At 35.9% G+C, this 15,027-nt stretch overlaps 2 protein-coding genes across 2 annotated transcripts; one reads left to right on the top strand and one right to left on the bottom strand.

The window, feature by feature from the left end:
• The first annotated feature begins 3,653 nt into the window (after nt 1–3,653).
• LOC131144817 (bidirectional sugar transporter SWEET15-like) lies at nt 3,654–7,989 on the top strand. The gene is made up of 6 exons (XM_058093702.1): nt 3,654–4,148; nt 6,050–6,086; nt 6,205–6,415; nt 6,640–6,801; nt 6,890–7,009; nt 7,351–7,989. Exons 1-6 carry the CDS (start codon nt 4,097–4,099, stop codon nt 7,726–7,728), a joined length of 960 nt encoding a protein of 319 aa, XP_057949685.1. The 5' UTR covers nt 3,654–4,096; the 3' UTR covers nt 7,729–7,989.
• Nucleotides 7,990–8,862: 873 nt separating this feature from the next.
• Nucleotides 8,863–14,652, bottom strand: LOC131144806 (serine/threonine-protein kinase PBS1). Its single transcript, XM_058093678.1, has 5 exons — nt 14,096–14,652; nt 13,150–13,355; nt 11,063–11,252; nt 9,750–10,141; nt 8,863–9,626 (listed from the first exon to the last, which is right to left on the bottom strand). The coding sequence occupies exons 1-5, from the start codon at nt 14,217–14,219 to the stop codon at nt 9,135–9,137; spliced, it is 1,404 nt and encodes a 467-aa protein (XP_057949661.1). The 5' UTR covers nt 14,220–14,652; the 3' UTR covers nt 8,863–9,134.
• Between the last annotated feature and the right edge of the window lie 375 nt (nt 14,653–15,027).

The raw sequence follows: 15,027 nt of genomic DNA, 5'->3' as shown, positions 1-15,027 counted from the left end.
TCAATTTTTCCCATTTTCACTTGCAACGTAAAAATTAAAGGATAAATTAGTTTATCACTCAATATATTAACAATAAAAGTAAACTGCTAAACTGTTAGTGCCTCCTCCACTTCATACTATCCTTTTCATACGATGTTTTTACGAAAATGAATTTCAACTCTCAATTTAGGTCTATGTGAATTCAAAATAAATTCAATAGAATTTTATATTACATTCAATCTAATTTCGAGCTTCGAAATGTGAATCCCGGATTATTAGTTTTTCGAGTTGCAAACAAACCTTAATGCACAAAAAACAATTAATGAACTAAAATTAAAAAAAATATTAAATAGTAAAATTAATGTGCACAGTGCATATATACTTTACTCTAGAAGCTTAGGGGGGCAGAGGGCATGACGAAAACGTGAACAACAAAATATGAAGGCGAGTAATCTGTCAAAATTGAATTATTCCGGAATTGATTACAAAATGTTATCTTTACAGTGGTATTTATACTAGTATATTAAATGAAAAATATAACTGAATTAATAACTAAACTAACAACTAACAAATTAACAACTAAACTAACAATTAATAAATTAACAACTCTAATATGCCCCCTCAAGATGGAGATGGTGAATGAAGATTTCACATCACCATTTTGGGGTAAAAAGATGATGAAAGAAAAAAAAACTCCATTAATGTGAAGCATGGCAGCAACAGAGAAGGTAACGGCGACGGAGATGATCCGTAAGAGAAGATGCTGATGCATAGAGCAGGCGAGACGTGCCGACGAAGACGAAAATTGCTGCGAAGTGAAGACAAAAAATATGGCCAAAAACAAAGGGAAAACCTATAAAAATTTCCTTTAAAAATCAAGAAACTCCAAGAGATCAACTATCTCTGAGAAGGAGCGACGAAACACGACATAGTCGGAGCAGGAATGGCTGACCAGCAGATCAGACCCAATACGAGTGAGCCGGAGACAACACAAAGACGACGACTCGAACTAGCAGATCAAACCAGAGATGAGAGTGGAGAGCTGCGAAGTTACTCTGAAGTGCGAAGCTCCTGACCGGCAATCACTGAAACTAAAAAACAAATCAAAGAAAATAGAGATATACCGAGTCGCATTCTAACACGAGTGTCAAAATAAGGACACCAGAGCCGGAGAAGTGGCCGAAAAACCCAAGGTCGCGAGAGGACCCAAGATGAGTGGCAAAGGCGAAGATACTTGAAGGCTCTGCAAGTTGGCTTCCTCAACAAGTTAAAGAAAACACTTCTTGAAAGTGAGAGAGCGAAAAATGTGTATTGGAGACTCTGAACTATTGACATGGTGAGTAAATGGAGCTCCAGTAAACCTCAAGGAGGTTTATCTTTATCCATCCTGTTTGAAATTTTTTTTTCTTCGTTTCACCGGAAAAATGGCCGAGATTTGCAAGCAAATCGCGAGACCGGAACAATCAACGAAGCCTGGTGAGCAGTGCTCTGAGAGGCGAACATCGACTTGCACATACGAATCACGACGATCTAAGATAGCTTCGGAGAGAAGCGAGTCACGCTCCAAGATTCAGGGATCCAGCAAGATTCAGAGACGAAAAACCATAAAAAGAAGAAACAAAAAATAGATCTGCAAAGAACGATTGGGTAATAGAAAATCCGAGGAGGGGAAGTGACGCAATCACCAAAGAAGCGAAAACGAAATGAGGAATGCCCAAACAAAGAAAACAATAATGGAAGATCGTTGAGACCGGAAATTTCAAATCTCAAAAAATACAGAATGCCTCGTCCAACTCTTCCGCACCTCCAGAGCAACAAAGCAGTAAGGAATCCACGACTCTGGGTGAACTGTGGTTTCGATAGCCCGATTTCAGAGGCATCATCAAGAAGCTTCAAAGGCCTCAACATGAGGAATGATCCTGATCGTGAACGGGAACCCATGAATCTTGATTGGAAGAACAATTTACTTGCTCTTCGAACGCTGGAAGTCGAACTTGAAGTCGTCACCATCGGTGGCGACGACTTCGACGAAATCTGGTGTCGCGGACATGGCGAGCGCGGGGTTTGCAGTGGGAAGAGATCGCGAAGCCTATGGAGATCGAGAGAGTGTCAAAGCGGAGCAAAGAGCCACAGCGAGTAACAATGGAAAATTTGCTCTGATACCATGTTAAAATAAATAAAATTGTATTATTTCGAAATTGATTACAAAATGTTATCTTTGCAGTGATATTTATACTAGTATATAAAATGAAAAATATAACTGAATTAATAATTAAACTAAAAACTAACAAATTAACAACTATACTAACAATTAATAAATTAACAACTCTAATACACTCTGCATTGAATTAATGTGATTAAAACGCATACTACCATAACATTAATTTATAGCTAGCCTATAAACTATAGTGAAGTGTTCACAAATATATACTTATTAATTATATTTTAAACTTTAAGCTATGGCCACGAAGAATTGAATGATTGCATTTGAGGAATGTGAGATTATGCTGGAACTGGCCGATTTTGGGTAAGTAATTATAAACTTCATTTGCTAGATTTAATTTCCGGAGGCGGCGCCACAGTAACGGCGAGAGCATCAAGCTGAAGCAAAGGCCTTTTAACACTAACGGACAAACCCACACAGTAAGAGAGAGAAAGAGTCGCGTGAATTAAGCATTACGCGGGGAGAAGCTGAGCCGCATGTTTTGTAACGTAAAATTCCGTCTTGAAGCCTCGCCTCGGGCTAGGGCGCGTGCTTTCACGCGCTTTTTCTTTCTCCTTCCCACGTTCTCTCTCTGTAGTAACAAGTCTTCCATTTCGCATTCTCTTGGGCTCTTAGCTAAATATTTAGATACATTGTCTGAATATTTTGAATATATCATTGTATTTTTTGAGTTTTTGGTAATTATTAAATATTTTTATTCAAAAAAGTGTAGGGTGCAGTAAAAGTAATAACCGAAAGAAATTAGGCAATGATATTGAGAAAATCTGAATTTTTAAAATTTATTTTACTCTTTTTTAAATCCCTTTTAGGGATCAAGGATTTTATTTGAAAAAATGAGAAGAAAGAAAAATATGAAGGAAACTTATTTTATTTATTATATTTTCTCTTTATTGAGTTCTATTAAAAATAAATATTTATTCTACTATGTTTAAAAACTAATAAAAATCAAATGTTAATAAAATATAAAATTAAATTTTTTGTTCATTGATTTAGTGTAATTTTTTATGTTTAAAAATTAAGAAAAATCAAATGTTAATAATATGTAAAATTAAATTTTTTGTTCATTGATTAAGTGTAATTTTTTATTTTTCTTCTTATTTTTCTTGATAATCAAACATAAAAATTAGAATTTTTTAAAAAATATTTTTCTAGTCAAAGAGAGCCTTAATTGTGCATCTGGGCGGTGTGACAGTGAAGCAGAGCAGCCATTGGGAAAATAGTAAAAATAGAGCTCAAGAATTCAAAATGGAAGAATATTAGCAGAGGGGAACGCGGGAGGAGGCGCGTGGGGGAGGGGGGGGCGCATCTCAGATGACCGGGGTAAATGATTTTATGGTACGCCACCTACTCGCTGAGTCATTTGTCATGCAACGAGAATGACCAGCCTCTCTCTACACCCACTACTCTCCCATGCTAATCTTAATTCTTCCTTCTTTCTTCTTTCTTCTTTCTTCTTTCGTACCCTCCTCCAGCATAAATGTTTGCACATAGGTACCTCATTTTTTCATGTATTTTAATTAAACCCCCATCCATACCACTATATATATATATAAGCAGCTACCTACCTGCCTTCATCACCATTTATTAATTCTCGAAGCTTGCATGCGATTGAGGGTAGCAAGCAGTGGCTGTGGGAGGATCATATATAGTGTGTACTGCTAATTATTTGGCTTCTGCAGCAGAAACTTTACTCTGAGAGAGAGAGAGAGAGAGAGAGAGAGCAGAGCAGAGAGAGAGAGAGAGAGAGCAGAGAGCAGAGCAGAGCAAGGTAGCTAGGGTTTCATCGATCAGTACCAGAAGAAGAACGTTAACCCCCCCGCTGCTGCCCAAGCTACCTTCTGTCCGAAAAAAAGAAAAAAGACAAAAAGTACATACTACATATCACTTGAAGAGATGGCCATCTTCCCCATTCATCATCCACTGGTTTTCACTTTTGGTCTCCTTGGTAAGTTCCATATTCAATATCCTCTCTCTCTCTCTCTCTCTCTCTCTCTCTCTCTCTCTCTCTCTCTCTCTCTCTCTCTCTATACACACATTTATGTATGTATGTATGTCACACACATGTAAACACATCCCATCATCTCCTTCTTCTTCTTCTTCTTCTTCTTCTTCATGCAGATCTAAACTGCACCCTCTTCTCTAAGGCGTACTTTTGTTTCCACTGCTTTTTTTTTCTTTTCTTTTAAAAAAACATATATTCTACATTTGGTGCGGAGGAACCTCTTCCAAATATGCAAGGTAAGATTGTGTACTTTAAATGATTTGCCCCTTCTCTGGACCTAGCATATGTGGGAGCTTTGTGCACCAGGCTGTCATTTTTCTTCTATTCCATTTGAATCATGATTCTTTGTATTCAAATTTGATTTCATTACTTTCTTACCATATTTCATTCTGCAAACAAATAATAACTAAGGGGTACTTTGGTTTCCATTGCTTTTCTTTTCTTTTTCTTTTTTTAAAAAAAATATTCTACATTTGGTGTGGAGGAGTCTCTTGCAAATATGCAAGGTAAGGTTGTGTACTTTAAATGAACAGCCCCTTCTCTGGACCTAGTATATGCGGGAGTTTTGTGTACCGTGCTGTCGTTTTACTTTTCTAACTCATTTGAATCATGATTCTCAGTATTCAAATTTGATTCCATTACTTTCCTACCATATTTCATTCGAATAACTAAGGGGTACTTTGGTTTCCATGGCTTTTCTTTTCTTTTCTTTTCTTTTTTTTAAAAAAAGTATATTCTACATTTGGTGTGGAGGAGCCTCTTGCAAATATGCAAGGTAAGGTTGTGTACTTCAAATGATCCGCCCCTTCTCTGGACCTAGCATACGTGGGAACTTTGTACACCGGGCTGTCCTTTTACTTTTCTATCCCATTTGAATCATGATTCTCTATATTCAAATTTGATTCCATTACTTTCCTACCATATTTTATTCTGCAAACAAATAACTATTAATCAAGAGCTTTTATAATTTCAAGCGCAAGCTTGTACAAGAATTTTAGCAAGCTACTTAATTTTGACACCCATTTTCTTTATGCTTTTATTGAAGCCTTTATTGATTTTTTAAAATTTTTATTTAATTTTCATTTAGGAATTTTAAAGATTTTATTATTATTTTTAGACAAAGTGTATGATTTAATCCATGTGCATTGTCTACAATTAATGTTTTAATTGAGGTGTTAATAACTTTCAAGCACCTTCAAGATTGACTAAATCATTGGGTACGTGGCCAACTTACCTCTTACTCTTAACTTAACAATCTCCACCAAGCAATACAAGAAGGTACAACACTATTCATGCCTTCGTGAGCAGGGCGGCGGCTCGGGAGTGTGTAGTTAATTTACAATTGAATTTCTGGTTACAATCGCATTTCAAAAATTATATAAAAAAAAAAAGAAAAGAATTTATGGTTGCAAATGTCTTGCATACCTAATCTTGTAGTTTTCATTTATTGAAGGCTCAAGACACGCGTATAAATGTAGTGTATATTGTCTCTTTCATTACAAGTATTCAATCACCAACTTGTAACTTCAAGGCTGCATCTATTTTCATAATTATATATATTTGTAAAAAATGAATAATAATAATTATGTATAATCAAGCAATATATAGTTATATACATTAGTTAATTAATTACAATTATTATAATTATTTGCATAATTATACTAGTCATAATTAGGAATTATTAACCAATATATTTGAGGAGTCCTAACTTAAATAGAAGTATTTGTTTTAATTATCCATATTAATTAATCGAAGTAGCTACTAATTAACTTGCGCTGAAAATTAAATTAAGTTCCAATTATGATTACATCTTGCTAATGAATTATAATTATTTTTTTGTGTAGGTAACATCGTATCGTTCTTCGTGTACTTCGCTCCATTGTAAGTACATACATGCATATATATAAATTTTTCTAAAATTTTTTCAGTTAATTGTAAACATAATTTTGGATTAATTAATTTGGATGTGATTTTAATTATGTTGTTAATAATATTGCAGGCCAACCTTTTTCAAAGTGTACAAGAAAAAATCTACAGAAGGGTTTCACTCGGTGCCTTATGTGGTTGCCTTATTTAGTGCCATGCTGTGGATGTACTATGGCTTAATCAACACCAGCGCTTTCCTTCTAATTACCATTAACTCCTTTGGGTGCCTCATAGAATGCTTTTACATTGCCATGTATCTAGCTTATGCACCAAGGGCAGCAAAGGTATTACCTAATTAATTAATCACCTAATTACAAATTCTTGAATTTTTTTTTAATTAATTGTATTTCAATTCCTAATGTCATCCTTGAAACTACTAATAGATTTTAACCCATTTTATAAACTCTAAATTAAGATATTTAAATTACTATTTTGCCCTCTAGGTTGTGATTAGGTATACAGATAAATGTTCTAATGGATTGTGTTTTTTGACTTTGGGAGACTGCAGACTGTGACATTAAGGCTATTTGTTGCATTAAATGTTGTGGCATTCTCTGGAATAGTGGCGTTCACCCACTATGCGGTGAAGGGCTCTATTCGGATCCATGTGCTTGGTTGGATTTGTGCTTCCCTCTCCGTCAGCGTCTTCGCTGCCCCTCTAAGTATTATGGTAAGAATTTCAACCTTAATTACATTCACTAATTATCATTACTTGTAATAATTGCGTTTGATTAATTTCATAATTATTTGATTTATAGGCGCAAGTGATAAGAACAAAGAGTGTTGAGTACATGCCCTTCAACTTATCACTCTTCCTCACACTGAGCGCAGTCATGTGGCTCTCCTATGGCCTCCTCCTCAAGGACCTCTACGTTGCTGTGAGTATGCTTTCCATTTTGCCAAACCTTACTTAGGCCTGTTTGGTTGTACAAATATTTTTATTTTTGCTTTTTTGAGTTGAACGTAATTTAGAATGTACAATGAGTGGAATGGCAATTATTTAGAAAAAAATAATAATAATAAAATTGCAATGACCAAGATAGAAAAATTAAAAAGTTTGATGACCAAAAGTGCATTTTACTCTATTTTTCAAGGAAATAAAAAAAAAAATACCAAATTTATTTCTATTTTTTCAAAAAATTTGTAAAAAAACGTTGAAAAGGATATATGCATTATTTTTTGGTTTCGTATATAAATTTACACTTACTTATATATGCAGGTACCAAACATTCTAGGGTTAATATTTGGGGTAGTTCAGATGGTGCTGTATGGACTGTATAGGGACAGAGATGGAGAGCTTAAGAAGAACAATAAGAAGCAGCAACCAGGGCATGTAATCAACATGGTCTCCCTAAGCACACTTACTCCTGTTGAGCTTCATCCCGTGGATGCACAAAAACCTAATCAAACAACCAATATCATCATTGATGATCAAGCCCAGACGAGTCCCAATCAAAAGATCGATCAGAGTCATGATGATCACGATCACGATCGTGATCATCATGTGGGTGAAGATGAAGATGGGAAGAAGCTTGATCAAGTACACACACAAGCTGGGCAAGGCCTCCATGATCAGGAAATCATTGGGGCAGTTTAAGTTTTAATCAGAAGATAAAAGATTGTTGCAGGGCATGCATCCATGCCTGCTCCCCCTGTTTAATAATTTAAATTTTCATGCTTTTGAATTCTTATGTTAACTCAAATCCCCACCTCCCACCCTCTTCTTCTTCCTCCTCTTCTCTACCTGAAGTATGTTTTATCCTTAAGTTATCAATATATATGTATAGAGGTCGATGTTTAATTTGAACGCTAAAGTGGATTTGTACTCATTAATGAATACAGCTAATTACCATTGCAAGTACGGCTTCTTAATTCGCAACACGAATCAGGTGATTATGGGTCCTTAATGATGCAAGGTGTAATTTTAAACATAAAGAGGGAACAGACTTAAGAAAAAAACTAGGGTTAGTCAATTTTTAAGGATAAATGTTGGACTTATACTAAAAGTTATTACTATAGGAAATGAAACCGAATCTAATCCGAATGTGCTATCATGCTCAAAGTTTCTAAGGCCATGTTTGGTATATAAAAATTATCAAAGATGCACTGCAAATTAACATAACGTTTAAAATCATTTTCTATGAGCCTAGACTAAACTCAACCTATTCCTGAAATTCAAAATTGGAAAACCAAACAAGTGAAAAAATGGAATATTATACCTAAACAAGTGAATTGAAAGATCCATTCCCATTTTCTGACAACAGAAATGAATAGACTGGGATTTCCAATTCAACTCATTCTCATTCTGAATTACAAGCCAAGCATTAGGAGCCAAAAAATATATATATTTAGTGTTGCAATCTTCAGCTCAATAATGTCTTCTTTCTAGATTTTTCCTGGTGAAATGATTAACTGTGAATCACCCAACTATTTTCAACAAATATAATAATGCCACATACTTGGGTATTTATGAGAGAGAGAGAGAGAGAGAGAGAGAGAGAGAGAGAGAGTAGGTCTATATACTTATCTCCTAGAGAACTCTAGATGCCCCCTGTTTCTAAGCAAAGAAGTTGCCCACCAGGCACCAACCCACTAAGGAGTTGTCAAACAATGAGTTGGGCCAAGGCCTGGAGTGGCCCAAAACAAGGAGTCCACAAACAATAGAAATTTCTTGTATTGGAAGCCCATAAAGGTGCCAACAGAAATTTTGGCTTCCCCAAAAAAATTCAAGTACTTCAAATCCTTCTGCTCTCATTCTTCTTATAGAGAATGTACACTTCCATTTATGGGTTTTGTTCATCTTCTAATATAATGTTTCAAGACGAAAAAAAAAAAAGAAGGGGGTTGTGTAAACACCAAGTCCCTCGCCAAGAGCCACCTCTACTAATATCTATGAATTTTTAACAGTTCGAAAGGCCGAAACAAGCTCTCAGAGAAAGGACCTAATCAAAAGAAAGTGATTGCTTACAATGTTCATGGCGCGATCGATCGCATATTAATATATTATACATTAACGCTGTTGAAACCGCTCTGCTCAGTCTGTCGCTGCTTTTCCCGCCAATTCTCTCCCCACATCTTGGCCTCAGCAACGGCTCGTTCTCTATCCCTATCTCGATTCAACATCCTCGCTGTTTCTCTCGGGGAGTCCTCCTTCTCTGACCCTTCCAAATCCCATTTGATTCCTGAACCACCCACATCCTCATTCCTCCCTGTTCTTCCACCTCGGTCATCTCTGCTTCTCCTCTCATCCTTATCCCCCAAACTTCTATAGTTATGCCCAAGACCAAGAGGTGCATTAGGCTCAAATGCCTGATTTGCCAGGTAGGAGAGGGCGGTGACAACATCTCCAATCAGAGGACGGGTCGCAGCCTGCTCTTGGATACACATTGATGCTACAGCTAAAGCCTGGTAGAGACCACGCATTGGGAATCGACCCTGCAACTGTGGATCTGCCAATTTCACAAATTTTCGGCGGTCGTTGAACATTGGACGTGCCTGGAAATAAAGTAATCCATCAACATTATGTGATTATTTAGGCATTGAAAAATCTTATTCTGCAAAAGGCCCTTGAGGACAAAAAACGTAAGCAACTATCTATAATTGAAGATGGTAGATTACCCAAGAGACAAGGTTTTGTTCGCCATGGGGTCGGGTACTGTCTATGGCTTTACGTCCTGTGATGAGCTCTAAGAAGACTACTCCAAAACTGTACACATCGGATTTGACCGTTAGTTGTCCTGTCATGGCATACTCCGGAGCACAATAACCATAAGTGCCCATGACCCTGGTGGAAACATGCGACTTATCTCCAACAGGACCAAGCTTTGCGAGCCCAAAATCAGAAAGCTTCGGTTGATATCCTTCGCACAGTAATATGTTGGATGACTTGAAGTCCCTATAAATAACTGGAGGGTTTGCTTTGTCGTGCAGGTATTCCAAACCTTTGGCTGCACCAGCAGCTATCCTCATTCTTGTGCTCCAGTCAAGTGGCTCCTTGTCAGGTGGAAGATCTGCAGAAGCATTGTTTGAGAATTGGGGAAACGAAAAAAATTATAAAAGCTCCTAACTTTAAAAGTATCATGTTATAAGCAAAAAATGGCACGTATGCAGTATCCATGTTCTAAAATGCCAACTTTACTGCAATCTTATCTCAATGGGAACCAAGAATCCAAAAGAAACAAAAGTATTAGTTAAAGACACTCAAATCAAAGAAAGAACATAATTGGAACTCAACATTGTGCTCAGAAATACAATTACTACCTAAACAGACATGCATTTAGGCACTCACATCTGCTTAGGGGAAAAAAGATAAGTGATCCTATTTAACAACAAAAGGAACAATTGACATCTGCTTAGAGGAAAAATGACTGGGTACGAATGTTCTAGTCATTTTACAAGATTGACAACTACACTTGTAATTTATCTGGTAATGGAAACAAAAAACTACATCTAAGGCAGAGAGAGAGAGAGAGAGAGAGTGGCATTCCATGTATTTGGCTTTGGAAAAACAGCTTAGATCTTGACATTTTCCAAAGTCATGCAGTGACTACAATACGAGGTTAATCTCATCCAAGACAAGCACTAGGTCACCTGTTCTCACGAGCCAGCCCGACAGGTTTTTCAAGAACCTGAATATCTCTCATCTTATCCCTCCCTACTGGGGAGGTAAGAGTAAGACACTAAGACTGCATACATCATTCCCCTCCCCAGAACCCCAGTGATGCAGGAGCCTTGTTCACATGAAGTTACATCTATTTTTTATATCCCTCCCCAGTCTTTCCTCTAACCAATATCAACTAAGAAATATTTTGGCTCGGCTCATCACTGCCACATTCAGATCTAGTGTTGATTTATCACCGCACTTCCACTGCCAAATGAGACGGATAAATTTCTTAATCAAACTGAAAGGTTAATGTGCAATAATATGTTACCATGAAGATGATCTTCCAATGATCCCAAGGGCATAAATTCGTACACAAGAAGACGCTGGTCCCCATCAGCACAGTATCCAATCAGATTCACCAGGTTAGGGTGATGTAAAAGACTGAGCATTAGAACTTCTACCAAAAACTCCCGGTTTCCCTGAAGACCATCTCTGTCTAATTGTTTAACAGCAACAACCTGTAATAAAAAAAATTCAACATTTATCAAGTTGTTGTTAAACATAAAAAAACCCAAAAGCTACTCAATCATGCTCACAAATCCCCAGACTGTATAAGATTGAAAGGCTAGTCCTACGAAGGTACAAGGAAAGGGAAAAATACTCAGAAGTGATATAACAGGAATGCAGTTAAAATAAGGCGATTAAAATTAAACTTTCAACTGAAACATAAACCCACAGTTGTCCATCCTCCACAAAACAATAATCAGCTCAAATGCAAATGTATCAACACGGAACTGGCATCAACAACAGCCCTATGTTAATTGATACAAAGTTCTACAACAAGACAATGGCACCAGAATATGCTCCTCTCATTTGTGTTTTCCATTCATAGTTTTTAGAATATTATGTATTAATTCCACACCAAAACGATTCAAATTTTACTAGAGAATAAAAAAAACAACCAAATTATCGACAAATCTATGTATTCAAAGGTCCCTGAATCAAATGAATCAATCTCAATCAATCCATTCACAAGATCCTGAGCCAATTATCCAGTCATCTAAATGGCTGAACCTAACAGATCCAATCATATCTGACTCATGTAAAACCTCAAAAACAGCCTTTCTTTTTTTTTAACCTACTTTTTTTTACATGATTGCCTTCCCTTCCTTTTGGAGGATTAAAGAGTGTTGCCACTGCGAAGAAGGGCAAAATACTGGATGGCTAAGGTGGTGCTCACATTTCGCTGTGTTAAGATTCAAAAGTTGATTTTTTTAGTAGTTTGTTCAATTATTTATTAGTTTTGTTGCGTTGTTAAGTAACCTTTTTCCTTCCTTTTTTTTTTTGCTTTTAAATTAGAGAAATCATATGCATGAAACATGTTTTTCTTTTGTTGATCATTATTTTTTTTTCATTACTTTATCGGTTACTTCCCTTACTTCATTAGAGAAGGCATACTCATGAAATATGATCTTTTTAATTGTTAAAATTTAAACGTATTTTAATATTTTATAATTTTATTTGTTGTATATGCTTCAGTATATGAATGTCTCTACAAATTAATTTTCAAAATTTGTACCAAATCTTAGACTTCAACTTGATTCTAAATTCTCGATTCCAGAAATCATGATTTCGACAATTCAAATCTTGATTTAAAAACTCTGCCTACCCCACCAAAAAAAGAATTCTCTTCCCCCCCCAATCCCCGCCTCTGCCCATCCCCTGAAACAAGAAAGGTCCCCCCCTGCCAAAAAAAATTTGACCACCTCCATTTTTGCCCTTAGATATCTCTCTTTTATGGTTTTGCCATACATCATCTGATCTTGCTTACTTTAAGAAGGTTTGGATCCACACATACATATTTAATAGTCTCATCTACTTTGTAACCCATTGGCTACACGAGGTGGTGATAAATTCATTGACCATGTGTTCTTGCAAACTTCTCTAGTGTGAAAGCAAAATGTGAAACTTATCCATATATGTCTATATACAAAGCAGTGTGAACTTTTTGCTTCACAGACTTCCTACTTGTACATTTTATTTATGAGACATAAAATATGGACAATCTTCAATCTATACCCTTTTTGCAAGGAAAACCCAAATTTTCTTTCATAACTTGCAATTTTTTATATTATAATAAATCATATTACAAATTCAAGAAGTTGATGCCAGTGTCAAATGCTCAAATGAAGTTATAGTTAAGTAGCATGCATTTTCAATTTCTTTTCCAAGATTATAAAGGTAAATTACAAGGAAATATAGTATCCATTGAAGAGAATTGACCAATTGCCAAGATGACTTGACCAATTGTTGTCTGAAAAATTTGCCGTTTACATGGTTATTTGAATGCAAAATACTTCATTAAACAATTTAAACTCTATAACTATGAATAAAAAATGAACAGAACTATTTTACCTGCCCTGTGCTTTCAAGCTGACCTTTGTATACACGGCCAAATCCTCCTTCTCCCAAGAAAGACTCTGACCTGAAATTACCCGTTGCAGCTGCGAGCTCGCGAAATGTGAATATTTGCGCAGCAATATTAACATCATGCCCGTCCTTAGGACTGGATGCTTCTCTTCTTGAACTCGTATTGTTTCTTGATTTGAGCCTGTCAGCTCCTAACATTTCAATTTGAACAAAAGAGTTTCAGTCCATTTTGATCAAGGATTTCATGAGGTAAAAGGAGAAGAAAAGATTTTCTTTCCATTTCAAATACTATAAGAATTAAAGTTTATTCAAATATGATTGAAAAATGAGAAAATTCGCAGGATAAGGACACAACAGCAGCAGCAGCAGCAGTAGCAGCAACAACCAAGCTTTAAGGTTAATAACATGTAAAATTGATTAATTTAGTCCATATTTTATTTTCTCTTTCATTTTCCTTGATGACGAATAAGAAAAGAGGGCATTTTTAATATTTTTCTTTCTTTTCATTCATGTTTTTTCAAATTCCAGCCAGAACCAAAACGGAGATCAAGAATTTGAGCAATGAAACGCAGTCAAATTCAAAGATTTCACTACAATCTCAATCAGACGCAAAATCACGAAATTCACATAAATATGAAGTACCATCAACCGAAACAATTCATGAAACTATACATTGTTCGTTAAATTACTTGAGTAACCCCAACCAGACTGATCCCAGTAATCGAAATCATGACAAGATAGCACTCCATTAAAATAAACGATATACCTTTTGCATCAAAATTCAATAAACGCTATCAACAACTGAACCAAATCTGGAGTCCACAAATCCATCCAAAATAAGAAACAACAAAACAAAAACGCATATAAATCCAATAAAACCCAAATCAGATCAAGCAGCAGAGAAACATTTTCTTCAAGAAAAAGAACCAACCAGAAGACAATTTGGAGATGTTGGAAGGAACCGAAGGCTGGACTTCCAGTGGATCATTCTTTTTCTCTTTCTGGGGATTCAGCTGTTCCTCTTCCCTCGAATCGAAACACGAGAAACAACCCATCTCCCCGTTCAATCAAAGCTTCCAAAATCCCCTTCTCGAAGAAGATGGCGATTGACGAGTCAGATGAATCTTTCGCAGCCCACAAAAAGGAAACAATCGAAGATGCGTAAGAACATTATGGGCAAATCATATCCCTCTTTATCCCTTCATCCGATCGGCTCGAAAACTGACGAAGAGATCAGCAGAAGACAAAACGGTGTGCCCAGAAACAGAGCAAAATAACGAATCCAAGTTTAAGACTCAGCAACAGCTTCGCATTCTTCATTGAATCTGAAAAAAACGGGAAATATATTGAGTTGAGACTCTTCGGAGAGTAATGGGCGCTGGTGAGGACGGAGACACTCTAGATATTTTTTTAAAATAAATAAAATAAAATAAAATAATTGAATTTCCTAGATATAACGTTCGGTTTCGAATTCCAAGAAATATGAACCCCCGCCGAAAATAAATGAAAAAAATAAAATAAAATAAGAAAAAATAAAAACCGGCCGTTAATATAAAAAACGTGACATATGGGACATGGCGGGGCCGGTGGAACACGTCACAGCTGATTTTTTTTTTTTTTTTTTGGGAGAAATTTGCACAATAAGCCCTTAAATTTTTACTTATTTTCATTTCAAACTTTTCAGTATTGGATTTTTTATTTTGATATTTCACTCTTTTAATTTGTACTCGTAGTAAAGATCTTGACTATTAAAATTAACTAATTAATGTTAGAACACTTGGCGGACTTGTAATCATAATTCCTAAATTGTTTTTTGATTTTTCTAAGTTCAAATAAATATAACTTAAATTTCAAATGAAGTAT

Source organism: Malania oleifera, chromosome 12 (assembly GCF_029873635.1).
Source record: "Malania oleifera isolate guangnan ecotype guangnan chromosome 12, ASM2987363v1, whole genome shotgun sequence".
NCBI lineage: Eukaryota > Viridiplantae > Streptophyta > Magnoliopsida > Santalales > Ximeniaceae > Malania > Malania oleifera.
Note: the sequence above shows the minus strand (reverse complement) of the source record. Positions and strands in the feature narration are given on the sequence as shown.

Coding starts and splice junctions, on each gene's coding strand:
- LOC131144817 (XM_058093702.1), top strand. CDS start 4,097: ATGGCCATCTTCCCCATTCATCATCCACTGGTTTTCACTTTTGGTCTC. Junction 6,416..6,639: donor ATGCACCAAGGGCAGCAAAG/GTATTACCTAAT, acceptor GGGAGACTGCAG/ACTGTGACATTAAGGCTATT. Junction 6,802..6,889: donor CTGCCCCTCTAAGTATTATG/GTAAGAATTTCA, acceptor TTTGATTTATAG/GCGCAAGTGATAAGAACAAA.
- LOC131144806 (XM_058093678.1), bottom strand. CDS start 14,219: ATGGGTTGTTTCTCGTGTTTCGATTCGAGGGAAGAGGAACAGCTGAAT. Junction 11,253..13,149: donor AGCTTGAAAGCACAGGGCAG/GTAAAATAGTTC, acceptor TTTTTATTACAG/GTTGTTGCTGTTAAACAATT. Junction 9,627..9,749: donor AACAAAACCTTGTCTCTTGG/GTAATCTACCAT, acceptor CTTTATTTCCAG/GCACGTCCAATGTTCAACGA.